At 45.3% G+C, this 27,934-nt stretch overlaps 1 protein-coding gene across 1 annotated transcript in view; it reads right to left on the bottom strand.

The window, feature by feature from the left end:
* Positions 1 to 6,689: 6,689 nt before the first annotated feature.
* TRPV3 (transient receptor potential cation channel subfamily V member 3) overlaps positions 6,690 to 27,934 on the bottom strand; it is a 62,280-nt gene continuing 41,035 nt past the window's right edge. The window contains exons 11-14 of the mRNA XM_069221436.1: positions 21,966 to 22,237; positions 15,461 to 15,573; positions 11,670 to 11,749; positions 6,690 to 8,604 (exon numbers count right to left, since the gene is read on the bottom strand). Coding sequence (XP_069077537.1) covers positions 8,486 to 8,604; positions 11,670 to 11,749; positions 15,461 to 15,573; positions 21,966 to 22,237 — 584 coding nt within the window. The 3' untranslated portion in view covers positions 6,690 to 8,485. The remainder of the gene's footprint in view (positions 8,605 to 11,669; positions 11,750 to 15,460; positions 15,574 to 21,965; positions 22,238 to 27,934) is intronic.

Genomic DNA, 27,934 nt, shown 5'->3' with positions numbered 1-27,934 from the left:
AGTGTTCTGTAAGAATAGTAGCAAGTCATCTGCATACAATGCTGTTGTATGACGCCTGCTGCCCTGCAGTAATCCCCGATACCAGGTGGCAGTCCGAGCCTGGGCAGCTAAGGGCTCCATTGCCAATGCAAATAATAACGGTGATAGGGGGCAACCCTGCCTAGTGCCCCTCTCCACTGAGTACTGCTCTGATACAATGGCACGAGTTCTGAATCTTGCCTTCAGGTTTGCATGTAAGATCTTTGTCCTGTTGATGAAGCCCTAACCAAATCCCATACGGGTCAGCACTGCATATAAATAATCCCATTCGAGGCTGTCGAATACCTTTTCAATGTCTACTGCCAATACGGCGACCGCTGCCATCAGAAGGGCAATAGTATCCTTAACATGTATAACTCTCCGTACGTTCTGGGCATTATTCCTAGAGGGAATAAAGCCCGCCTGGTCGGAGTGTACCAATCGGGTCATGTGCAGGAGTAATCTAGTCACGAATATTCTCCTTAATATCTTGTAGTCTGAATTTAACATGGAGAGGGGTCTATAAGCCCTACTATCACTTGGGGACTTACCGGGTTTGAGCAGAGGGACAATCAGGGCCTCTCCTGTGGATTGTGGAAGATGTTTCATTGCACGTGCGGCGTTGTACAACTGTGCCAATTTAGGGGCCAACTCCTGCGCGTAAGTGGCATAAAACTCAATCGGTAGGCCATTGGTCCCGGGTGTTTTCCCTCGGGCCAGTCCTCTGTTGGTGTCCCTAATTTCTGACGTCATTATGTCGCCTCCCATGCCATCCCTCTCTGCTTCACTAAGGTACTGGCGTGGGAGTGCATCTAAGAATGCCCGTAGTTCCTCCCCCTCCCCCTGTGAGGTGCTGGCATAAACGGTGGTGTAGTATTTGAGGAAGTGATGGTTTATGTCGACCTGCTGGTAAAGCTTGATTCCTGACTGGGTGTTGATCTCTGTAATGGGGGAACCTCGCTGGGCGGGTTGCGCAACCACGCCAATAATGCGCCTGCCTTATCTCTTTCCGCATGCGCCCCAGCCATGTAGTGTTTGTAATATAAGCAGTGAAGCTTCTCCGTATACTCAGCTACCTTCTCCCTAACCATCCAAAGCTCCCCCTGTAGAACAGGGCTTTCCGGCGCCCATCTCTCCAGCGAGCAGAGTTCTGCCTCAGCCATTTCATCTCCTCGTAGTAATGTTTTTCTAACCCCCATGGATGCAGCTATGCAGCACCCGCGTATCACCACCTTAAACGCTTTTCATAATATTTGAGGGGAGGGGGCCGTTGTCTCATTGTCTTCAAAGTACTGTGTAGTATGCCCCCTTATTTGGTTGCGATATGCAGGATCTTCGAGGGAGTCAGGCTTAAGGCGCCAGGTGGGAATGCTGGAGTTAGCCCTTATCCATGGTAAGTGCATTAGAATGGGATTGTGATCGGAGATGGTTCTCCCCAAGTATTCTATGTCCCATGTCTGAGTGTGTATTTCTGGTGTGCATAGGAAGGTGTCAAGCCGCACATACAAATCGTGCACTGCAGAGTAGAATGAATAATCCCTGGCTTGTGGGTTGAGGGTCCGCCAGGAGACTAACAGCTGCCATCCTGTTTGCCATTCAAGGATTTTTTTAGCTAAGGTGTTCACTGATGAGTCCCGGTCAAGACCCGGGGCAGCTACACAATTGAAATCCCCCGCAATCAGTACTGAGTGGAGCAAGTGAGGAGCCAAGGTGTTCGATAACTGATCTAGAAATGTGCCCTGATCTATGTTAGGTGCGTATTTATTTATCAGTGTGATATCTCATCCCCCCAATCTGCCAGTGACCACCATATATCGCCTGTCAGGATCTATTAGTGTATTGGTCATCTGAAACGGTATTCCCGCCCTTATCCAAATGAGGGTGCCCCTAGCGTGTGCAAAGATAGGATGCTCTTTGCCTCTGGACCTCGCAGGAGAAGTCAGGAAAGATGCAGAGTAGTTTGTTCTCCACTCTTCGCTCTCCGGCCTTCCTAGCCTCTGCTAGTATATGATCGCGGTCCTTACAATGCAATAGCCAAGCTACCACTGGTCTCGGTGGTGCCCCCGGGGGGCGAGCCCTTGTCGGCACTCTATGCGCCCTTTCAAAGGTGAAGAAACGTGAGAGGCCTTCTGGGGCCACCTCCTCTACAATCCATCTTTCCAGGTACTCAGGTAAGTCTTGTCGCTCAACTTTTTCAGGTAGGCCAATTACCTGAATGCTGTTCCTCCTAGTTCTATTTTTGGCATCTTCAGTGCAGACCAGGAGTGTCCCCACTGGTTTTTCGAGAGCAGTTACACGATCTCCGGTCGTCACCAACTCAGGTTTAAGTTCCTCAACAGTTTTTTTAGTTGTCGCCACTCTTTCCGCAAGTCGGTGCTGGTCCTCCCTCAGCAGGCCCAAATCCAATGCAATGGTATCTATTTTGAGTTCTAGGCTTTCCCTGGAGGACGTAATAGCCTGCATAATGTCCCCCAGCGATGGGCTCTAGGTAGCCGCTGACTGTGCCGATCCGGCAGGAGGGGGGAAAGGGCCATCGTGATGGTCGCCAGACTCGTTAACCATGTCTTTTTTCTTGTTGATTTTGCCCATTGCGTCGGGCAGCAATATATCTTGCCCCGGGGTGCCTGGCGCAGTCAAGGCCAGTCAAGGCCCAAGCCCATCCACCTCACAGTCTGGGCCGCCCCCGCCTCAGCGCTGCGTTCTTTCCCTTCCTCTTACAGATCCAGGGGGGAAACAGTCTCCCAGTAGCCCCGCCAGACCAGGCACCCTCTCAGTCTCGCCCTATAGGAGCTATTTGGGCAAGGAGATGTGGGATCCTCCTTCCTCGCCCCAGCCCTCACAGTAGTACTCACCGCTGCAAAAGGAAAAGGGCTTCACCGAAGTGCAGGACGAAATACGATTCCGGAGCCTACCCCCCAGCAGCAGAAGTCAGACAATACTTGGAGCACCCGTCGCATTGGGCAAATTTTACAGGCCACGATCGGTCCGTGCTCTGTCAGCCCAAGGGCGCCTGCCATTTTGGAGTCAGGCAGCCTGGCAGGATTCTTTGCGTTTCACGGTTCTGAGGCTCGGATGTTACTTGTTCGGCCTCGTTCTTGACGCCCCCCTCCTCCTGACCCTTAGGGAGAGGGGGGGTGAGCAAAGTGTCGGTCAATGCTTGCAGGATCCATGTGTAGCGGGGGCCCCAGGTCGGAGCTCTTCCCCGAGGCAGCTCACTCCATGAGCTCGAAGCCACGCCAACTCGGGGAGCATTTGATTGGCCTGTGCCACAGGTGACGTCAGAGCCCTCCCCTTATAGGTGCTTACCTGTTTAGGTGACCAATCCCCCTTTCAGGGCTATTTAGGGTCTCTCCTTTGGGTGGTTCCTCAGATTCGGATTGTAAAACTCACGCAGGAATCCTCTGTATCTTCCACTTTGACTTCTCACTGAAGAAACTGCATCTGGACCCTCCAGGAACCTACAAGCTGCAACAAAGTAGCAAGACACCTCCTGTAACATTGTATCTCCGACTCCTGCCAATAACTGCAACAGTTTCCCAGTTGTGTGTCCTCTGAAGACAGCCCATCTTCAGCCTGCATCAGAAGGAAGAAGGAATCTCCCTTAGGGTGAAGGAGTCACTCCCCTGCTTCTGCAGGCACCAACTGCGATGAGGACCGGCTGTGTGGATCCCCTTTACATTGAACTCCATGGATCCTGCATCATGGGTGGTGGACTGAAGTGGCCCCGGCTGTTTTCTCTTCCAAATGTCCCACTTTGGTGGAGGTAAGACATTGCCTCCCCACGCAAGACAGTACTCCTGTGCACTGTGTCTTTTGCAGCTGCCAAGATTTGTTGACATCCTTTTTCCAAGACTTTCATGCATCTTGTAGCTCCGGCCCCCAGCACTCTATCCTGCAACACACAGCTTCCTGAATGGTTCTCCAGCGGCATGGGAGCATTTGTCGTAGTGCTGCGTGGGCCTCTTCTGCAACTTAATTGTCCCCATGCTGTGGGACTCCTGTGTGTGCTTTATGGTCTTCTATGGGCTCTCTGAGTTGCTGAGGGCCTCCTCTGGCTCCCACCCCTGGCTGGAGTCCACCTGGTCCTCCCTGGTCCTCCCTGGTCCCGGGCAGCGCCATTTCCCACCAACCGTGAGCTTTGCGTGTGCCAAGGCTTGTTGGCAAACTCCGACGATGGAAACCCAACTGCAATCCTCCATCCGGCAAGGGACATCACTTGCACCCTTCGTCTTCTTGTTTCCAGTGCTGACTTCTCTTCTTCACCGGTGGTTCTCCTTTTGCACCTTCATCTGTGTCATCAGGGGCTCCTGCTCTTCATGGACTCTTCTGTGCTTCTTGGACTTGGTCCCCTTCTTCCACGGGTCCTCTTGTCCAGGAATCAACTGTTGGTGTCTTGCAGTCTCTTCTGGGGTTTGCATAATTATACTTCTCGTTTTTGTGTGTGTTCTAGGAAACTTATGTGATTTACTCCTGCTTTCCTGGTCTATGTGGTGGGTTCTGGTACTTACCTTTGGTCTTTTTAAGTACTCCCAGCTCTCCTCTACACACTACAATTGCCTAGGTGGGAGACCGACTTTTGCATTCCACTTTCTTAGTATATGGTTTGTGGTCCCTCTAGGCCCATTTCTAACTATTGTGATTTTCACTCATTGCACTGTTTTCTAACTGTTTTTATGCCTATTTCTGCTTACTAGTGAATATATTTTGGGTATTACTTACCTCCTAATGGAGTATAGCATCTATGGCATTTTTGGTATTTGTGTCACCAAAATAGTGTGTTTTCTTTCATGTGTGGGAGTACTGTGTGATTACAGTGGTATTGCATGAGCTTTGCATGTCTCCTAGATAAGCCTTGGCTGCTCATCCACAGCTATCTCTAGAGAGCCTGGCTTGTAGACACTGACTACACTACACTAATAAGGGATAACTGGACCTGGTACAAGGTGTAAGTACCATAGGTACACACTACACACCAGGCCAGCCTCCTACAGGCTTAGGAAGAGTTGATGGGCAGTGATGGAGGCTGGTAGTGGGGGGATCTGTGGGGGTGCCAAAAAAGATTAACAGTTGTGGCGTTGCTAAAGCTGGCCCTGTGCAGATCTTTAATATGAGTAGATCAATGCTGTGACCCGGGGAAAGTCTTAGGGTTTTAGGTCCCCAGCTTTGAAACACTCTCCTTGGGTATCTGCTGCCTTTCATGTTTTAAGCAGTTCATGAAGGGTTTGAAAACATCTATATTGAACCTCTAGCTGCTGTTTTTAAGGCTCCTTTCTCCAAGATGGCTGCAGCTGAAAGTGCACCAAGTAACACTTTTACCATGCATTTCTTGTTGACACAATATTTTATGAAAAAGCTGATTTACTTTTGTTTTTCACCTTTATTCTGAGTTATTATTCCCCAGTTTAGCTCTTGCCTTTGGGTTAGCAGCACTACTGTGTTGTCTTTCATGAAAAAAGGGAATGTTACATTGTTATATCCTACCAGGGCTAGTCCTGTTTTTTTCTTGCAACTTTCGAAAAACAAAACGTAACACAACAGAGAAGGGCAAATTCACAAGGCGTTTTCTAGGTGTATTTGTGACTCATCCCTGGTATTAGTTGTCAGGAAAAAGGGTGATTGATTCACTAAAGTTTGGTGCCTTCACAATTAACACAGTTGATTTAATTTTGATCTCTGCTGGTGGTCCACCAGCCCACATATAAAAGGGAACTGACTGTGAGTGACTGGCTAAGTTATGGAATACCCAACCTTAGCAACCTAGAAAAAAATCAACAAGCTATTTTAGTAAAAACTGAAGGCTCACTTAAAAATGCTCCTGCACTCTGTCAAATCAAAGTACAATTAATCCTGTAAATTCAATCTATTTTGGTTTGTGAGCTTTGGTGCAGTTGTGTTGTGAGGTGCAGTTTGTCCTTTATTTTGACAGTTGCGGCTCACGCGAAGCAGAAGGGGCGGAGAGGTGGGTGGGGGACAGAGGGGGTGATTAAATTAAAAATATTCAAATAAATAAAAAAGACACTTACCTCTGCCGCGGTTCCGCCCACTCCTCCCTCTAATCTGCAGACACAGGCTCCCAGCCTGCCCTGCGCCAATCCTGACGCTGCTAAGAGCAACGTCAGGATTGGCTGGGAGCACCCAGCCAGGGCACTCACAGGCAGAGAGCCCACTGCGCGTGTGTGTTTGGCCGCCCAAGATGGCTGGCCAAACACATGAGCTCTGAGGGGGAGTGCTGAGCACTCCCCCTCATTGCTTGTCACCCCTGTGTCTCCGCCCCTTTAAAAAAATAAAAACTGATAATAAACACAGTTTATTATTGTTTTGGGGAAAAGGTTTGCAGCTGCTGCTGCTGGCAGTAGCAGGCAATGCTATTCCGCCCCTGTATTTTGAGCTGTTATTCAAGAATCCATAAACCAGATTGACTGGATCGCTTTCTTTTTGACCCAGTATTTTTGTTTTGTTCCTCCAGCTCAAATGATGTGGTCTCTTGTATGTGTAATGCTTTACAGATAGTTACGAACTGTGTAAAACGTTATGAATTATAAATAACCCTGCCCCTCCCATCTTACTAGCATCTACATAAAAGTTCTCTGACCATTCAAACTTCAATCCAAAATATTTCGATTACACAATAACTCGCCAATAAATATTTATTTAGAAAATTTAGGCTCCAATGGCTCAGTAGTACATAGTCATTCTACATAGCATTTTCAACGAGAATTAAATATCATCGTAATAGGTTTAATAATTGAAACAAGAATGTAACTGAGTTGGGTCTCTAAGAGAGAAGGGCAAGGTGTCCTTTAATATGCAATCTCATTTTCACTCATGGGAGATTAGCAAACTGCTCATGCTTGCTTTTTCCGAGTTCTGCTTCAAAGTTCATTTTTCCTGCTGGGAGGCATTGCCACTTCTTCTATCTTAAATGTTCTCAGTTCCTTCTCTGTTTTGATTCAGTTAAAAAAAACAAAAAAAAAAAAAAACCTTCATATATTTCGGATTCTAACTTTGCAAGGAACCTCACTTGCAAATGTAAGCACGGTAACTCAGGCAGGAAAATAAACATAAACTCAGAGTATTGTAAACAAGTATGCGTCATTCAAGTATACAAACAGATAAAATGTACAAAACATTTGTTATTCTTATTTTTACATAAAACCCATGAATAGAAAATATACAAAAATCTTAATAAAAACTGGAAGGTGCAAAATATAGGTATTTCTTCTATATTCTTTTGTATAAAATACAATTCCTGGCTCAAATAAATATACATTTGACTGAAAGTTGCACTTTCAACAAGTTTGATCACTAGGGGGCATGGTTACAGTAGATCACTAGGGGGCATGCTTACAGTACACTTGGAGTTAGACCTCTTACTGGAGAATGTAATATGTCATTAATAATTTACCTCATATATAACAATGTACTTCTACACAGAGGAGGTTGGTTATTACTTAATTAGGATCTATGGGGTAAGAGGTACATTAAATACAAGCATCACAATTAAAATACCTACATCTAGATAAAATATATTCAAAACAAAAACAGCATTGTTTGTAGTTTGTGCTCTTCCGTGTATCTAGAAACACAGTTCACCTACCACGCCCCAGATCACAAAATCTGCCCTAGATAAAAAAAAAAAACATACGAGCACCATTTTCATACAAACACAGTAATGTGATTCACGTGGATAAGAACTGTTCAAATTTTATAAATAGATTCCATTTTTCAACATTAAATAAAGCACGCGTGCACAGATAAGTCAGAAATTGCAGCGTGTTAAGAAGAGCTGTGCCTTTCTCCAAATATTTTCTTCTGCAGCCTCTGCGTTCTCAGGCAAGTGTAGGGCGAAGATGCAAGATACCCCACCAAACATTGAATATTTTACTTTGAAAAATTACAAGGCTTGAAGGTATGGACCAATATTCCAAATGATACTGTAGCACACTTTCGGGAGACCATCCAACTCTTTCTTGGAATTCGTGTCTTGCAGCTCATCCTTTTCCTAATCAAGAGTATCCCAGGTTTCTAACATGTATCTTTTAAAGTCACAGAAGCATTCTGTAGCTTCTAGTAGGTTTTTAATCCCAATACCAGACTCTAAGAGTGGCATGTGTTATTTCATGACACCTGATTTGTAAAGATATTTCACAGATAACACACTTATGCCATAGAGGACGGATAGCACCATATTATTACATGATCACTCCTCAGACCTGCAAGTGAGAGGCTGGTTTCTGTGCATGGAGTTTGTGCTGATGAGGTTTGTTGTACTCTCATGAATCTCTTCACAATAATGACACATCACGGTTCAAAATGTGTACCATGTTCCAACCAGTAGCAGAGTGGTACCAATAAATATAGCCAAAAACTCTATGATCCACAGGAGGTAGGAGAGACTAAAATGCCTTTTTAACAAGGTTCAACCGACATAAATACAAAAGCATGGCTTTTGTGGTGGCAAAAGTAATTAAACCTCTGTTTCAAATGGTAGGGTGTTTGGCTCATTAATGTTTACTACAAATCCTCGATCTTTTTCAATAAAGCTATCCATTTCTTCTTCTGCGATCATATTCAGCTTGCGAAAGTCTGCAGAGTAAGAACAAAATATATTTTTTAATTGTCTTGATATTTGATGCATTTTACATCTGTGTACATCTCTCTTTAACAATCAGCAGCACTTTGGAATAGAAAACAAATGATTCACCCTAGTCTTTCTCACAATACTATCTTTGCCCATCGATGTTGGGAGATGTGAATCCCAGGAATGAGGCTCACCTTGTACACGTCACCCATGAACAGTAGTAGTTCTGAAGTAGCTCACATTAGCACAAGATGAGCCCCCTTTTGTTATTAAATGCTAAATGTTTTGGGTATGCTCTGGGGAGTCAGAAACCTTCACAAACACATTCACAATACTGCATGGAATGCAAATCACCAGCTTAGACTCATCAGTGGACCTGAAAAGAACAGCAAAGATGTAATTCAACCTCTGGTGCTTTTCAGGTTTGGCTATGGAAATGTGAACCCTTTAGGCAGTTCTAAAATTAATCTTTTTCCTCTCACAATACAATTGCATGTAGCACCACGATGTCTTCTGCAATTTACTGCTTTTATTAAATTACTCCAATGTTACTCTCAATGATGTGTCAGACTAAAACTTCAAGTCAACAAACTTTCAAATTCTGCTGAGACACTTATTTGGTTTGTATGTTGAAGAGCTCAGAAGGCACGCTACAACTCAGTTCTTTGTTTCTTGAATACCAGCTTCCCAACAAAAAAATCTTTCTCATGGTTTGCAATCAAAGAATGTAATTCTGTGTCATCTGTCTTTCGCAATACCCAGCGGCGTCTGCCACAAATCTCAAACGGAGGGGCAGGTGGGGTGGAGGGACAGGCGGGGGTGGAGGGAATAAAAAACAATTTTTAAAAACATACCTCTTCCTGTTGCCATCACCTGCCACCTCGATCCTTTTCTGGTGTCCCAGTATTCACTGGGACACCAGCACAGGCTCCCCAGCAATCCTGATGCTGCTTTCATGCTAATCATTGCATGAAAGCAGTGTCAGTATTGATCTGAGAGACTTGGATTGGCACTCAGACACAACGCTGGGGTCTGTGCAGTTTCTCCAGCCCGGCTGTTCAACACAGCCGGGTTGGAGAAACCTAAGGGTGCATGTGTGTTTGGCTGGCCTGAGACGGCCGGCCAAACACACATGCGCACTTAGATGCACTCCCTCATTCTTCCCCTACCCTCTCCCCCCTCCTGTTGCCCAGCCCACCCCTTCCTTCATTTGTTGCTGACTGAGCCAGCAGCTGAAAGATAAAACAATAAAGAAATATTGTTTTATCTTTAAGCTTTTGGCTTAGCCAGGGGAGCGACACTCCTTCGCCATTGCAATAAAGAACAATAACGCTCTCTCATGAGAGTACGTTTGCGCCGCTTTTGCATAAAAAAAAGACGCAAATTCGGCGCCAGAAAAGTATAAATATGGGACCTCAGCCCATATTTATACTTTTTGACGCTAAACTGCGCTAACGCAGTTTAGCGTCAAAAAATTTTGCGCCGTCTAACGCCATTCTGAAGCGCCATGCGGGCGCCGTATTTATGGAATGGCGTTAGACGGCGCAATCAGACCGGCGCTGCCTGGTGTGCGTGGAAAAAAACCACGTAGACCAGGCAGCTCCGGCGTTGGGAAAAAATGACGTTAGGGCGTCTTAAAATGGCGCAAGTCCGGTTGACGCTAAAAAATCGTCTTAACCCGACTTGCGCCATTTTTTTTCGACGCCCATCCCCCATCAACATGACTCCTATCATTGTAAAGATAGGAGTCATGCCCCCTTGCCCAATGGCCATGCCCAGCGGACTTCTGTCCCCTGGGCATGGTCATTGGGCATAGTGGCATGTAGGGGGGCACAAATCAGGCCCCCCTATGCCAAAAAAAATTATAAAAAAAAAAAAAAAGTACTTACCTGAACTTACCTGAATGTCCCTGGGGTGGGTCCCTCCAGCCTTGGGTGTCCTCCTGGGGTGGGCAAGGGTGGCAGGGGGGGTCCCTGGGGGCAGGGGAGGGCACTCTGGGCTCATTTTGAGCCCACTTGTCCCTTAACGCCATGCCTGACCCAGGCGTTAAAAAGCGGCGCAAATGCGCCGTTTTTAGCCACGCCCACTCCCGGGCGTCTCTTTTGCCCGGGAGTATAAATACCACGTAAAGGCCTGGGAGTCATTTTTTAAGACGGGAACGCCTCCCTTGCATATCATTAACGCAAGGAAGGGGTTCACGCTAAAAAATGACGCACACTCCGGGCACTTTGGCGCCCGAACCGTCTAACGCCATAGTATAAATATGGCGTTAGTTGGCGTTAGTTTAGCGTCGAATTTGCGTCGAAAAAAACGACGCAAATTCGGCGCAACCAGAGTATAAATACGGCCCCTAATGTTTTTCCTAGGAGTGACACTGCAGGACAAAGACTTGTTTTACATTAAACCTTCCTTATTAGTCTAAACTACAAAAGTTCAATTCACAAATGTGCAATAGTAAGCTTGTATATTTTCCTGTCTCCTGGTATAGGTTTACATGTTTTAAGGGTTGACAAAAACTTCCTAAGTTATGTTTGAAAACGTACCAACTGCAGCTTACAAGACGTAATCCTAAAGACGTTTTGTGAATTCCATTCTGAGCATTGACCTTTCTCCTACTTGAAGTTGTATGGGTAGTACGATTGTGGAAACCAAGCACCATTGTACAATGGCACAGTAAAAGAAATGACTAGCTGGTCCCCTCTCGTGCCATCTTTGCACTCCAAATCCCAGCCATTTGCATATGTAAGTAAAACTTATACTTGCAAATCGTTTTGTGAATTTTAATCAAGGATGGATTATTTTATGTACCTCATAACAGTGCATGTGCTTGAATTTACATTTGTAAAGAAGTGATTGAATAATGAGCTTCAATTTTCTTCAGGACAATGTTAGGGAATTATGCAGGTCATTTGCATTAATACCACAACTAAGAGGTAAATCCTTGTCTTTCAAATAGATTTGGTCCCACGCCTGACAGAAAATTGAAAATAAATATTGCCCCTTTTATTATGATTCATTGTTGTCATGAGTTATGGGTGATAAAACAGGTTTTAAACAGAATAAACAGTACCTTCAGGCATTGTGTTCCCTGGCTCCTCATTTATACACGTCACATGGTTGTGCCATTCGGTCCACTTCACTTCATTGATCCTACAGAAAGAATACAATCAGTAATAATTTGTGAGAACACTGCTTTTGCTGATGTCTTTTTTGATACTTTTACTCTGCGCCCACTGGTTTATTCAAACCTAGGAAATTGAAGCTGACATAATCTTTGAATACAAATCCTTTGATTTTTTTTCAATCAGATTGTGTCCTTTTAGGGTTTGTTGTGTTTTGGTACATTAGCGCAATTACTGCAAGGTACTGTATTATGAATAAAGAAAAGTTTGCACTAGGCATGGAACCGATAAACCAAATCACATATGCATACGTCATTACTTCCTGCCCTCCTGTAAGAGTTCTTCTTTAGTTGCCATACAAATTATTGGGCCTAGAAACAAGACACAGTCCTGTGTGCTGATTTTCTATCATGCACATGAGAGCATGTGTTCTGGTCAATGCAGCAACAGGATTATTGGTCTAGAGGAGATGTCTTGGTTGGTCCAGAGAGTTCTCTCAGCACTGCCACTGTGAACTAAAATCACTCCCATTAGCTGCTTGTGTCTCTGTTCTTCTCCCTCATACCCCACGCCTCCACAACTCATGCTTTCCTTCCCATCATCATCCCATTGCTCCTCTTTTTTTCTCTCTTCCGGATGTCTGCTCCATCGATGCCAAGGACTGATGGATCTTGGAGGTGATGCCTTCCTATCTCTGTCTATAGAGTCATCCCAGTGCTGGTTCAGTTGCGTAACAAAACTTAAGGAGGTCCCCCTTCAAAGTATGTGTAGGGGGCCAACTCCCCCCTGGACAGAGTCAGGGGCCAGCCGCCCGCGCACACTGTACTGACCCCCACACCTCAGGGGCTGTGGGGACCTTTGTTATGCCACTGTCCTGCTTGTGAAAGTGATTGTAGGCTCGGTCACACAAGTGCATGCAAAGCGGACATGCTAAAATCCTACACATGAGCCAAGAAAGAGCTGTACTGTGTTGAGACGAAGTAGCCTGCATTACAGTGTCACTTGCTACATGAGTAACATCTGCAAACCCAAACAATGGCTGATGACTTTGCTTAGAATGAATATCCCTATCAGTGCTGGATTTAACCATTGACTTCCACCATTGGCTACTCTGACCCTTCATCCCCCGGTCTCCTCACTTATCCTCCACTCGGCCTCCCGTCAACCGCATCTCAATCGCCCCACACCCCAATAGCCCAAGCTACTGTACTGCCACTCCATAAGCTGCTGTTGCTAGGAAGAGACCTCCCTGTGACACTGACACACCAATATAGCCCAACATTTTCGGATCTTTGCACTAGCATGCCGAAACAGATGCAATCGAGCATATACTGGAAAATCCAGCCTGCGTCTAAACTTTACATATAGAGATTCTACCACTATTCAGAGGCAGGAATCTAATAACTGGATTTAGGTTAAGAGAGAAAATACTGCTTCTTTTGTAAGATTCCCTTTGTGGGTGCACTATGCTAAGGCAAGTGTTGGTGGGTAGAGGCCATCACCCCACAATCTATCTTCTTTGATTCCATGCTTCCTTGTGAGGGCATTCTGTAATCGTGAACCTGTGATCAAGTATGGGTGCTGCAAATGTTTTCATCCTTCTTGCAATCAGGATGTCTCAGGCCCTCAGTCTGGGAACAGAAAGTTTTAGGTTCCAGAGGTGAATTTTTTTTAAAAAGGCAGCCGAAGCTCTTCAGTAATCATGGGTAACAGATAAATTGTAATTGGTAGCACCACTGAGTGTTATTCCACACCTGGTATCTGGTGAAATCCTTTTGATTCTTTGACTGCTTTGTTTACGAAAGGTATTCTACACAGTGTTGGCAGTAGTCATCCTGAATGATCAATGGGTATGCCTTTAGCCTACCTTGGTCGGAGAAGCTAAGGGCCATATTTATACTTTTTGACGCAAAACTAACGCAGTTTTGCACCAAAAAATTTAGCGCCGGCTAACGCCATTCTGAAGCGCCATGCGGGCGCCGTATTTATTCAATGACGTTAGCCGGCGTTAGCCGCCGGCGCTGTCTGGTGTGCGTTAAAAAAAACGACGTACACCAGGCAGCGCCGGCGTAGGGGGAAAATGGCGTATGGGCGTCCACAAATGGTGCAAGTCAGGCTGAGGCAAAAAATCGCCTCAACCCGATTTGCGCCATTTTTTTACGACGCCCAACCCCCATTGAAATGACTCCTGTCTTAGCAAAGACAGGAGTCATGCCCCCTTGCCCAATGGCCATGCCCAGGGGACTTCTGTCCCCTGGGCATGGTCATTGGGCATAGTGGCATGTAGGGGGGCACAAATCAGGCCCCCCTATGCCACAATTTTTTTTTACAAAAAATACTTACCTGAACTTACCTTAATGTCCCTGGGGTGGGTCCCTCCATCCTTGGGTGTCCTCCTGGGGTGGGCAAGGGTGGCAGGGGGTGTCCCTGGGGGCAGGGGAGGGCACTTCTGGGCTCATTCTGAGCCCACAGGTCCCTTAACGCCTGCCCTGACCCAGGCGCTAAAATCCGGCGCTAATGCGGGTTTTTTAGACCCGCCCACTCCCGGGCGTCATTTTTGACCGGGAGTATAAATACGACGCATATGCATCGGAGTCATTTTTTAAGACGGGAACGCCTACCTTGCATATCATTAACGCAAGGAAGGTGTTCACGCAAAAAAATGACGCTAACTCCATGAACTTTGGCGCTAGACGCGTCTAACGCCAAAGTATAAATATGGAGTTAGTTTTGCGTCGAATTTGCGTCGAAAAAAACGATGCAAATTCGGCGCAAACTTGAGTATAAATATGCCCCTAAATGTTTTTGTTTTAGGATTACTTAGAAATGTTCTACTATTAACCTATCTATAAAAGTTGTGTTCCATCCTGGGATGTGTCATCTTGCCTTTAGGTCATTGGAAGAAGTACCAAGAGATCAATTGAGGTGAAAATAGGTGTAACCTTTGTTAGGTCATGTCCTTATTTTCTTCTAAAGATTTGGCCCAGTTCCAGTAAGAGGTATTCCTTTGTCAAAAAGTGACTGAGATTCACAAGGCTCAGGTATGAGACTAGCAATATTAATATAATCATCTCAGTCTGCAGACTTACTTTGGTATGACTCTATATTTTTTTTATTCTATGATGTCCTGAGAAAACAGGAACCCTCCATGGCTGCTCTGATCAAGTGGGTTATGAATCTGATTTGGAGAGCTTGTTCCTTTTCAGGATTGGTCTTAGCCACGATTTTGCACAGCTGGATGGGTAACTCTGGTAGACGTTTGCTGATCAGAAACTTGGGTGCCACATTCAACCTTTGTTAATCGTTACAGAGTGGGCATTCACGAAAAAACAGCATCTCAACCTGGGCTATCAATTCTTCTAGTTAAGCGGAAACTCTGGCATCTGGAATAATACATTACTAGTACTGCATCACTGATTGATATTTGCTTGTTTATATATGCCCTCTGTGACTGTACTTCATCTTTCCGGTTGTTCATTTTGGTATGGCCTCACGACCTCATGAGTACGAAGGGTGATAAGAAAAAGGAATGAAGGGGAATGTCTAGATTTCCTAAATAGCCTCTTCCTTTATACATTGCTAACACAACCCCCACCCTCTTTCCTGTGATTGAGATAGTAGGGTCTCCGCCTTACAGGTCCCCAGAGGTGCAAATATATAATGTTAGGCAGTAACATGGCTGTTGTGTTTTTGCAGGATTGCCAAAAGGGCTGCTCACAGTCTCACATTAGAGAGTTACCTTAAACAGGTCCTGTAGTCCTCTGTGGAGACCTTGCACCTTTCACCAAGTTGAAATTTAGCCTTCAGCCACTGGGGTAAAGATTTTTCACAATCCAAAATAGTTCTGGCTCTCTGAAGAAAAAAAACAAAGTAGTGATCTTCCAAATGTGATCTTCAGCAGCAGTGATAGATTCTGCATTTTGTTGTTATGTTTGTGTTATAACTTAAACATGGTGAATGCTTAACACTTCAAAACAGACAACCAATCCTCTGCTTTGAAGCGGCTGCCAAATGAAACGGGAATTCAATTTCTAAAGGTTTTATTACTGTTTACAAATGTAGATAGTAGATGGGATTTGAGCAAATAATATATGGTGTGTGAGAGACAAAACAACAGTGACTGTCATCAGCTTTTCTGCTTCATTGTTGTGCTTCATCTAAATGTTGCAGGCTAATTCAAAATATACTTCAGCAGAACAGATACATTGCAAGACGTTATTTCATTCCATATGTTGTTCTCTGTAGGTAGCACTATCACCTTCTGGTGGAGTTGCACCAAGTAAATAAATACATAATCGGGCCTCATCTGCAAGGCAGTGAACCAAAGCTGTGGACCAATGCTTAGGTGATGGCCTATATAAGTAATGGCCTATAAACTAAATGGGGTGGGAGGCCATGCTTCAGGTGTGTTTATCTTGTCGCACCATACACAGTGCTGCAACCATCGGGTCCGCTAGCTCAGTGCAAACACTTCTCACTATGATCTATTTCGGGGGAAGTTTCTTTCCAGTCCAGCAACGCTCTTGCTCCATGGAGTTGTCAGAGTACTCTCCATCCTTACTCCGTTAATATCTTCATTCCCCTCTTCATTTGTAAACATCTACCATTTTGGTGTTAGTCTGATGGCAAGATCTTTGGTCTAGTGCTTCATGAATGAGAGCTACATTACCCTAGTCCTCCACTGGCCCCTGGATATCTCAGGCAGCTCAGTTACACGTTTTCTCCTATTCTGCTGCCATTTGTGCTAAAAGTCTCTGGAGAGTTCGCTTTCGGCCAATGAGTCTTCCAAATGCCATTCTTATCCCAGCTTTGTTATACAGTCAATGCTACTAGTCTCATAGCTTTCCCGGTTAGTGCAATTCTGGTGACGGGTTTTGTCAAATTGGATATTGCACACTGTTAATTAGGTGGAAACTACTAACATATTTAACAACAGACACTAAACGTACACCACACGAAAGGGCTATGGTTTCTTCTGACATTAACTGGTGGGGACAGTAGAACTGAGCGGCTTTCCAAAGTTTGTGTGCAAAATTACAGGGTCAACTGTAGTTGATATAACATAGCAATGGTTTGCAGAAAACTCCAGTAGTTTTTGTATCTTAATAATCAACCAAATAAGCTTCAAAAGCTTTTGATTTTCACCAGTTTGGGGTTCTAAAGCAGAGTTTGGAAATGTTCTGTACCTGCAATCGCATATTCAAGGCAAAGACACTCGCAGGCGAGACCCAAAGAGGACCCGAGCTGTGGGTGGAAAATAGGAGTGAGCATTCCGAATGAAGCTTGTAGGTGGTCTTGGGAAAGACAACGGTGCATCTGAGGAGTTATTGTTTCAATTTGTTTGCAGTCAGGTTTTCTCCTTTTTAAAAAGTGCTGAAGTGATGTGGATTTCATGATGTCAGAACACTGTTGGCAGGAGCTATCCGACTTCAACTGAAACCTCTGATCCAAAAGTCGCATAATCTCAGCAGCAACTTTAATAACACACTAAGGGGCAGATGTATCGAGAATTTGAACTGCCACAAAGTCAGGCAACGTGGAGTAAAGTCTTAATAGCAGGAATTTACTTTCTTAGAGCGAAACATTTTTTGCACTGGAAAGTTACACTGAAAGTAACTGAAATGGGGGGATTGCATGGGTGCTAGCTGGGCTTTCCAACACTACCACCTGGTTTTTGACGCAAAGCGCGATCTACAAAGATTGCCTCACCCAGGATTGCAGAAAAAAATAACACCTCTTGAAGGTAAGGAGAAATGTATTTATTTCTCCAAACATTTCACTCACTGTCTGCATGCTGCATGCTTCATTTTACATCACACATCCAATGTGTGAAATGTAAATAAAAGTCTGACACTGGGCTGCATTTGGCGTTTCTATATTATTAATATTATGCTTATTTTACTTTATTTTAATAATTTATGAAGACTTAATATGTGTGGTAATTGTTTTATGGACTAAGTAACTTCATGTAAACATACTCAAATAAATGAAAGCAAAGCATAGGATTTTGCAACAGAAGGTATTTTTTCCAGTACCAAACCTATTCAAAACATCACAATCATACTGTTGCACTATAGTACTTGGCCTCTGGGAAGCATGTTTATTTACCAGTGCTGAGGAATAGACCAGAAGAAGACCATATCCAGTACATATGGCTCTGCTCAGTTTTTCCCCATAGTACAAGGCACTGCATCAGCTTTGATTGCTGCACTGCTTTGCACTAGAATTTAGTAAATGTGTCTGTTAGAAATGGGGTCTTTGGTTGGCAGTCAGGTTACTCCCTGTCCAAGCAAGGACCCTCACTCTAGTCAGGGTAAAAGAGAATTACCCTCAGCTAACCCTTGCTCACCCTCTTGGTAGCTTGGCACGAGCAGTAGGATTAACTTCAGAGTGCTAGGTGTAAAGTATTTGTACCAACACACACAGTATCTTAATGAAAACACTACAAAATGACACAACACAGGTTTAGAAAAATAGAAAATGTTTATCTAAACAAAACAAGACCAAAACGACAAAAATCCACAATACTCAAGTAAAGTAATCAATTAAAACCCAAAAAGAGTCCTCATGTAGTTTTAAACACACGCTAACACTGTTACCATAAAAATGTACTTGGGTGTGTCAAAAATAGCCCAGCACGGGCGAGTGTGCATCAAAAAGGGCTTGTGATGCGTCAATATCACTCACGAGCGGGACCATGCATCATTTCTCCTTCAATCAAGTCGACATGCATCGTTTCTTCTCTCCGCAGGAGAGTGATGTAGTGATTGGAACCACATTCCCTGGTCCGGGCTAGCCTTGCGTAATTTTTGCAAGCCCATCGATGTTTGCGTCAGAAATCCTGCCGCACGATGATCCAAAAACTACGCAGTGCGGGTTGCAATCTCGCCGGCCTCCATCAGCGATGCTGCGCGTCCTTCCTCCAGCCGCTGGCGTCGATCTTCTGGTCGCGTTGCAGGCGAGCGTCGATTTTCAGCCGCAAAACTGGCGGCATGTAGATTTTTCAGCCGCATTTCGGAGTCGCGTCAATCTTTTCCCTCCACGGCGGTGGGTGCGTGGATTTCTCACTCTTGACCTGCCAGCTTCTCCTTTCAGGGTCCCAGGAACTGGATGGGCACCACTTGGCAGAGTAGGAGTCTCAGCAGAGGCTCCAGGTGCTGGCAGAGAGAAGTCTTTGCTGTCCCTGAGACTTCAAACAACAGGAGGCAAGCTCTAAATCAAGCCCTTGGAGAGTTCTTCACAAGCAGGAAGGCAACACAAAGTCCAGTCTTTGTCCTCTAGCACAGGCAGAAGCAGCAACTGCAGGAGGGCTCCACAAAGCACCGTCACAGGCTCTTTTTCCTCAGCTCTTCAGCTCTTCTCCAGGCAGAGGCTCCTCTTGGTTTCCAGAAGTGATCCAAAGTCTGTGGTTTTGGATGCCCTTCTTATACCCATTTTTCCCTTTGAAGTAGGCTTACTTCAAAGAAAAGTCTCTCTTGTTTGTGAAATCCTGCCTTGCCAGGCCAGACCCCAGACACACACCAGAGGTTTGGAGACTGCATTGTGTGAGGGCAGGCACAGCCCTTTCAGGTGTGAGTGACCACCCCTCCCCACTAGCACAGATGGCTTATCAGAAAATGCAGACTACGCCCCAGCTCCCCTTGTGTCACTGTCTATTGAGAGGTGCACCCAGCCCAACTGTCAATCTGACCCAGACAGGGAATCCACAAACAGGCAGAGTCACAGAAATGGTTTAAGCAGGAAAATGCTCACTTTCTAAAAGTGGCATTTTCAAACACGCAATCTTAAAATCAACTTAACTAAGAGATGTACTTTTAAATTGTGAGCTCACATACCCCAAACTCCACATGTCTATCTGCTCCCAAAGCGAATCTACACTTTAATCATATTTAACGGTAGTCCCCATGTTAACCTATGAGAGGGACAGGCCTTGCAACAGTGAAAAACAAATTTAGCAGTATTTCACTGTCAGGACATATAAAACACATTACCATCTGTCCTACCTTAACCATACACTGCACCCTGCCCTTGGGGCTACCTAGGGCCTACCTTAGGGATGCCTTACATGTAAGAAAAGGGAAGGCTTAGGCCTGGCAAGTGGGTACACTTGCCAAGTCGAATTTACAGTTTAAACTTGCATACACAGACATTGCTGTGGCAGGCCTGAGACATGATTACAGGGCTACTTATGTGGGTGGCACAACCAGTGCTGCAGGCCCACTAGTAGCTTTGATTGACAGGTCCTGGGCACCTCTAGTGCACTGAGTTAGGAACTTAACTAGTAAATCAAATATGCCAATCATGTATGAGCCAATTACGCACACATTTTCTTTAGGTGCACTTGCACTTTAGCACTGGTTAGCAGTGGTAAAGTGCCCAGAGTACCAAAAACAGCAAAAACAGAGTCCAGCACACATCAACAACCTGGGAAACAGAGGCAAAATGTTAAGGGAGACCAAGCCAAGGATGAAAAGTCTAACAGTGTCCATAAGTGTTCTTCACAGCTTTGGAGCTTGTGACATACAGATTAAACATGGATCTGTGTAGTAGGTGCAGTCTACTGATATTGGAACCTGTGACAAACTGTTTAGACATAAATGTCTGTACTTGGTGCATCCGCCTACGGAGCTTTCTGATTGTTTCTCAAACCTGTGAAGTGTGAGTTACATGTTGATCTCTGCAGTACGTACATGAATCCACACACTGTCTTATATGGCTTGGAAGCAGTGCCTTAAAACTTGAATATAAATCTCTAGGATTGGAACAGTAATTTTCAGCAATAAGTAAACTATCTACAATGGGTACATTAACCTAAGGAGGTATTTATGAAATGGATTAAAAAGTAACAAAGCTTTTTTAAAGATTTTCTTTTTTTTACTTTTCATTCTTTCCTTTTTCTCCTCTGATGCTCTTCTTTTCAAACATTGACGAGGCAGGAACAAAGGACTCAGCTTGAGAGGCATAACTGGTCAACAGGCCTAGTTGGATTTCAGTGATTGTGTTATTATGTGAAATCTGCCTCAGCGGACCAGCCGCTGTGGTGCCACTAATTTTGCCACCAGCACTTCCTTCATGGTGAGTCCATGTGAGGAGACCAATGTGACCAAGAGTAGTGTGGAAGCACTGGCTGACACCTCCTTTCTGTCAGAAGAACAGCTGGTCAGGACTTTTATCCATGTTCAACTCATACCAGAAGTCCTTCCATATTAGATAGATTGTAGCAATGCCGCTGTACTCTTCCTGGGGTATTTGTGATGCTTGGCAAAGGTACAAAAATGAAATCTGCATCGAATGACCAGTGCAAAAATCACATTTTCACTGGCTGGTCGTTGCAAATGTCATTAGAAATGTTGGTGCAAAACCGCAGGGGCACCAGTGCAATCTGTGTACTCTTAAATTGTTGGGGCTATATTGTACCAACACAAGTGCAGTCTATGCAGACTGAAAACATAGTATCCTTTATTTATGTCTTTGCTTTTCATAAAGTACTTAAACCACACTGTTGAGCCCTCCCCATTACCTGTCTTGTACCCTATTGTAAAGACATCAGATTTATGCTTTGAAAACTGTTTTAGAATATTTTAAATTTAGCAATTTTATCACATTTTGGGTGGCGATACACGAGCTTATTATGGCATTCTGAATACAGTGCTTCAGAAGTAGATACGGGATTAGCACTGGATTCCTTACAATGGCTGAGCTCTTAGAATCATTCTATTGGCTCATTTCATAAGAAGGCTTGTATGAGATTAGTGTTGGGCAATTTGAAACACTATGCTCGCAGAGTCAGGGAACTCCACATTTTGCGAAGAAGTCTGAAGTTGCTCAACTACACAATATACGCATTTTCCCTTCACCCATCCTTACCCTGCCAGCAAAGATGGAACATGAGACTTGCAGGACATTGTGTCTGCTCAGTGCCACTGTGGACTGTGGTAGCTCTGACTAGCACTGAAGGAACACAATAGCTGCTGCTTAGCAAGCGCATCATCACCTTTGCCCGTTTCCAGAAGACCTACCCGGGGGCTTTCAGTAACGGGGAGATGAAACGTATTCACAAGTTGCTGACTGGTGTACTTGGAGTTCTGTGAGGCAGTGACAACTTTTCATGCCAGCTGCGTCATTTTAATCCCTCATTTTTTAAACCTTCAGCAGTGAAGTTTACAAAACAATTTGTGAAGTTGTAAGGCCTACAACTTTTCAACTCGGGACACCCAAAGAAGATGTAAAGAGTAAACACCAACCTGAAGTCTCCAAATGTGCTCGCTTTCTTTAGAGACCTTTTCCACAGTTTCTCCCATGAGCGCAATCAGCATGTTGAGGAGGAGGACAAACGTCAATATGACGTAGGCGATGAGTAGGAGTAGGAACAAGACAGGGTACTTCGAATCCTGCTGAATCTCCAGATCTCCCAGACCAATGGTGAGCTTGAAAAGCTCCACTATTGCTGTGCTGAAATTATTGTATTCACTGCAATCACTGTCATCAGAGCACGTTTCAATCAACGATGCAAGAGCTGAGGAGAAACAAATAACATATGATCAAAAAGACATTTGGCTCTCCTCTGTTCCATCCTGTGCATGTGCTTTGTGAAGAACAAGTTACTTACCTTTGGTAATGCCTTAGCTGGTAGAGACCCTATCTAGCTGCAGATTCCCTACCTTAGAATTATCCCCAGGTGTCAGACTGGATCCAGAATATTTTTGTGAGCAGGACAGCTGTGTGCCACTAGGTAACATTGTTTGGCTCCGTATAGCATTGTCTGCGCCAGAAGTTATGTGCACATACCCATATAGGGGCCAGCCTGCACGCTGACTCTTTTATGACTTTCCACACCTGTAACATGGATGACAACATGGACAACACCACATGGCGGTGGTGTTGTCTGTGAACATCTGCACTAGCCTAACCTTAATGGAGGGTAGAAAGGCTTTCAATACCAATCAGAATGCTCAGAGCTCCTACCGGTTGATGTGGAGTTCGGATTGCACCGAAGACTAGAGCCCTCTGATCTCTGTCCTCTCCCAGATGACCATCTCAGCCATAAAGTGATGCATCTGTCACTACCATCAGATTTGGTTGTGGAAGGGAGAGGGGTTTGCGGCTGACCCAATCGCAGTTCGACAGCCACCACTGCAGATCTTTTGCAGTGCCCCCTGAGATCTGGACCATGTTGGAGAGATTCCCCTAATTCATGTGCCAGAAGGCATGCGTCACAAGCAGGATGCAGGAGGCCATGAGGTTAAGCAGCCTCAGAGCCAGTCAGGGTATCATAGCCTGAATACCCTGGACCCACCATTTGGGACGATAAGCCAAAACTGCACTGTGTCCAGAACAGCTTCCATGAAAGAGAGCATCTGAGAAGGGATCAGGTGTGACTTTGGCATGTTGATAGTAAACCCCAGTGAGAGCAGGAGATCTGCCATAGTCTGGAGGTCGGAGAAGACTGCCTGGGGTAAGTCTACTTTCAACACCCAGTCATTAAGCTAGGGGAAGACTGGCATCTCTGCTCTCTGCAGATGAGCTGCAAACACTGCCATTACCTTGTTAAACACTGAGGCGCGCTGGTAAAGTCAACAGAGAGCACAGCTAGTTAAAGTGCTCATGGCCCACCAGGAACCCCAAGTAACATATGTGGGCAAGCAGGGTGGAAATGTGGAAGTATGCATCCTACATGTCTAAAGCTACCAACCAGTCTCCCGAGTCCAGGGCAGACAGGACTTGAACAAGCATGAACATTTTGAATTTCTCCTTTTTTAGTAAGAAATTGCAAGGAAGCAAGTCTAAATTAGGATGATGGCATCTGTCCTTTTTGTGCACAAGAAAGTATCAGGAATAGCACCCACAACCTACTTCTGATGTCAGCACTCTGTCTGCGGCTCCCTTGGCCAAGACAACCAGCACTGCCTGGCAGAGTAATGAGATGTGGTCCTCCGTCAGCCAATCGTATGTCAGTGGCATGGGTGGAGGGTAAGTCACCAAGAGGCTGGAATAGCCCCTTTGGACAATATGGGGAACCCTGGATGTTATTGTCCCACAGTGGTGCAGGTGATGGTGTTTCCTGCTCCCCACTGGGTGCCCATGATGGTTGGAGGGCAAACTGAAAGGGCTTAGAGGCTGTGGCTTCCCAGGGTAGGGGGTGGGGAAAAGGACAGTCCTATGGGTACCACGTCCTCAACCACACAAGAACTTAGTAGTTTGCTGGCCATGGTGGCTGGGCAGTTGGCAAAGTGACTGGGAGACCCTTCCATGGTCATGAAAGGAGTAGTATGCAGGCAGTGGTTGGTGAGGGGCCATTGAAAGGCCCAAGGACCTGGCTGTAGCTGTACTGTTCTTGAAGCCCACCAGTGCGGAGTCCACCTTGTCTCCGAAGAGACAGCAGCCATCAAAACGCATCTCCAAGAGTGAGGCCTGGACATTCCCAGAAAAGCCAGTTGAGGTGCCGTAAGGCCACTGACAATTAAACCGCTCTGCCTAGCGAGTCGAGTCGTATCAAGCCCACAGCATTTGGCAAACTTAGCTGCATCTCTTCCATCAACATTAGCTTTGGAGAATATGGTTCAGGCCTCCTCCGAGACCATAGGTATCAGCCTAAAAGGCATGCCCAAAAGGCATGCCCAAAAGGTATGCGGTGTTCACCGACCAATCGCTGTCTCAGATTCTTGGATTCCCTGTCCGAGGAAGTGGTAGGTAATGCGCCAGGATTTACTTTGGAAGTGAAGGCTTAGACCCCCAACCTCTCCAGGGAGCATTGTGTCGTGAGGAAACTGGGATCCCATGGGGCGAGACGATGGCGGCAGGCAATCAACCTATTCACAGGAGCTCCTGTGCAGGGCTTGGACCAAGCCCGAATAGGATGTTCGTGAGGGCTTTGTTAAATGGGAGAAGCGGTTCAGATGTGGTGACTCCTGGTTGTAGCACTTCAGACAAGACATTCGTCTTGACAGCCACAGTGGGTAGCTGAAGGCCTAGGACCTCAGTTGTTCTCCTCACCACCTGGGTGGTCTTCCCCCAGTCGGCCCCTGAATTAGCGTCAGACAATGCCCCTCTGGCTTCGTATCGGAGTTGAGGATGAGTATAGGGACTGCGCCTCTGGTGGGTGGCACTAGGGACATCGGCAGTGGAGCCGGTGCCGGAGGAGGTTGTGGTGGCTCGACTGGTGCTAGTCTGCATCTATCCAAAGATCCAAGGAGCCGACTGGTGCCAGGGTTGAACCCTCTGGATGAAGACCAGTAGCGGCCCCTCTCAAACCCATGGGGCCCAAAGGCATTCCATCAGGACGGGCCATCCAAATGCGAGGAGCATGGTCTCATAAATTTCAGAAAGTTGTACAGGGTCACTCTAGCTGCTGGAAACTCGGGAAGGACCGTAGACAGCTCAGGCGCAGGCTTAAGCATGGAGCTAGGACTCAAATGCCGACACTCCCTCATATTGTTGAATGACTTTGATGGATGGTGCAAAGTCGAAGATTTCTTCAACTTCTTGCTCATCTTCCATTTGTGGGGCTTGGAAGCATGCCCCAGCGACGTCTACTGCAACCATGAGTGCTTGGCGTGTCTCTGTGAGCAATCCTGGGACCTACCTCTCGACCAGTATCGAGACTGTCACATGGCAAGCAGCATGGAGCTTGAGGGACCACTCCTTCAAGGCCTTGTGGTGCATGGCGCCAAAATAAACACAAGTCTTGATGTCATGGTCGCGCTCAAGGCACCAAAGTCAGATGAGGTCTGGGTCTATCAACCAACATTTGCCAGTGACAGGTGCCACAGGGCCTGAAATTAGCTTTCCTTGCGGACATCCCTGCACACAGCCCATATTTAAGGACAGTTAGCGTCACCTTAGCATCATTAATTTTTACGCTAAAATGGCGCTAATTTAACTCTATATTTATATTTTGACACTAGACCCATCTAGGATCAAAATATTGGAGCTAGCGCCATTTCTAGGACTCTCCTTGCGTCAATGAGATGCAGGGTAGGCGTTCCCTTCCTAGAAATGACACTAGACCCCAGTGCCATGTTTAATATCCGATGATGAAACAATGCGCAAGTGGGAGGCAGACCTAAATAATGGTGCTAAGCCCACTAAGCGCCTTTTTTTAATGCCTGGTCAGACCAGGCGTTAATGTACAGGTAGGCCCATTTCCATGGGGAAACCATGGAATGGGCACAAAGATGACCATCCCAAGCGCCAGCATCACCACCACCCACACCACTGGGACACTACAGGAGGAGGGAGCCCATCTCAGGTGAGTTGCAGGTAAGTGTATGTGTATGTGTGTGGTATGACACTGGCGGCCCCTTACAAGGGGCCCACTTGCTGGCACTGGGTATTTTGGGCTTGCCCTGGGAAAACTGGTCCCCTGTGGTGGGCAATGGGGTAGTGGTAATGATTCCTGTCTATACTTAGACAGGAGTAATTTTTTGGCTTGTGCATCAAAAAATGATGCTAGGCTGACTAGCGGCAGATTTTTTTGCCCCTAATCAGTCTACCTTCATTTTCTACCCACTAGCTCCATTTCCCGTAATGCCATCCTTCACCGGCTACCATCTTTTTTGAGACGCTAGCCATTCCTTAGTGCCATTGTGCGTCTTTTCATAAATATGGCAGACGGATGGCATTAGGGAATGGTGTTAGCTTGCGTTAAAAAAATGAGCATTTGTGTGCCAATTTTTATAAATATGGCCAAAGTCTCAAAAATCTTTGACCAAAGGTTTGGAAAAAGTCAGTCAAAAAAATGACTGGGAGTTGCTCTTCTCTGAATCTGTGCTAACTGGTGCAGAAAGTAAATACTGACATCAGCGCAGGGGGGTGGTGCCTGTATACACACAGAGCACATAATTTCTGGCGCAGACAATGCCAACGGCACTGTGCGGAGCCGAACAATGCCACCTACAGGGGCGCAGGGATAATGATCGCAAACAATTTTCAGATCCATTCTGACGCCTGGGGATAATTCTATGGTAAGGAATCTGAAGCTAGAAATCTCCATTAGATATATTATATCATTGATCTATTATCATTCAAAGTGAATTGCTACGAATCATTTCTAATCAGCTTATATTTTTTATCAGTATATTTTATAATTGTTCTTAATCTGCAATTAATGCAAGTGAGTTCATAATTAAATAAAATGTAAAACTTAACTCTGTTCTAAAATACTAACAGTTTAATTCAGTATTTGGAGAAACAGGAACCTTTTGAAGATCTATTGTAACATCAGCACGAAATGACAAATTTCGATTGCTATTTGAATGATACATACCATAGACGTAGTATCCCAGCCCTTATACTAAGTACCCCAGTACTCCAACCCTAGAGTGCATGTTTCCCAGTGCCTTGTGTAGCCTAGTGTCTATGTTCTTCGCGTTCATCTCACTGTTTCTCTCTGCCTCGGTGATCATGTCTATCTTAGTCTGTCTCTAGCATCTTCCCTGTTTTCCCTTGTCCATGTATCCTTGTATCTATAGCCCAATTTGGATAAAACTCTAAGGTACCACGTGTCCAAGTTTCCCAGTGTGCATTTCTCCGTGTGTCAGTGTGTAGCATAAAATACCCATGCTTCTAAGTCTCCCTGTGTCATCATCTCCCGGTTTCTATGTCTCAATATGGCTGTGCCACTCTGTCGTCTTTCGATGTGCATATCTCCCAGTCTGCCCAATGTTTTATCTTTTAGCATGACATTTGTTAAATATAAAACTATTTTTGATCTGTTATGCTGCGAACGAATTATCAGTAATCAATTATTGCTAAGGAAAGCATTGCTACTTTTTGGTTATATTAGGATTGTTTCTATTGATTACAATGAACTATGACCTCAGATTGCTATAATTTCAATTCAGTATTCAAAGTTACAGGAACCATTTGAAACTCTGATGTAACTTCTGAGTAAATGGACAACCCTAAATTTGTATTGCTATATGAGTAATGTATGCAATGCACGCAGGCCGTCATGACTCTTGACTTTTAGGATGATTTGTGCATTCTCTGCAGACTTGCAGAATGTGAGGATGAAGGATCTGATCAGAGGTGTGTGGGGCGTCAAGTATGTATTGATTATTAAGGGTGACAATGTGTATAATTGTGGAGTTGCATACAGGAACGGTTTATTGTTTTATTTTTAAGGAATGGTGGGAGTGAAACTACTTCTGATCTGTTGGGGAGGTAGATGAAGAACCATTTTAGTGCTGTACTGCTAATGTGATTACCATGT

Source organism: Pleurodeles waltl, chromosome 3_1, assembly GCF_031143425.1.
Source record: "Pleurodeles waltl isolate 20211129_DDA chromosome 3_1, aPleWal1.hap1.20221129, whole genome shotgun sequence".
NCBI lineage: Eukaryota > Metazoa > Chordata > Amphibia > Caudata > Salamandridae > Pleurodeles > Pleurodeles waltl.
The sequence above is the reverse complement of the archived record's forward strand: the minus strand, read 5'-3'. Positions and strand labels throughout refer to the sequence as shown.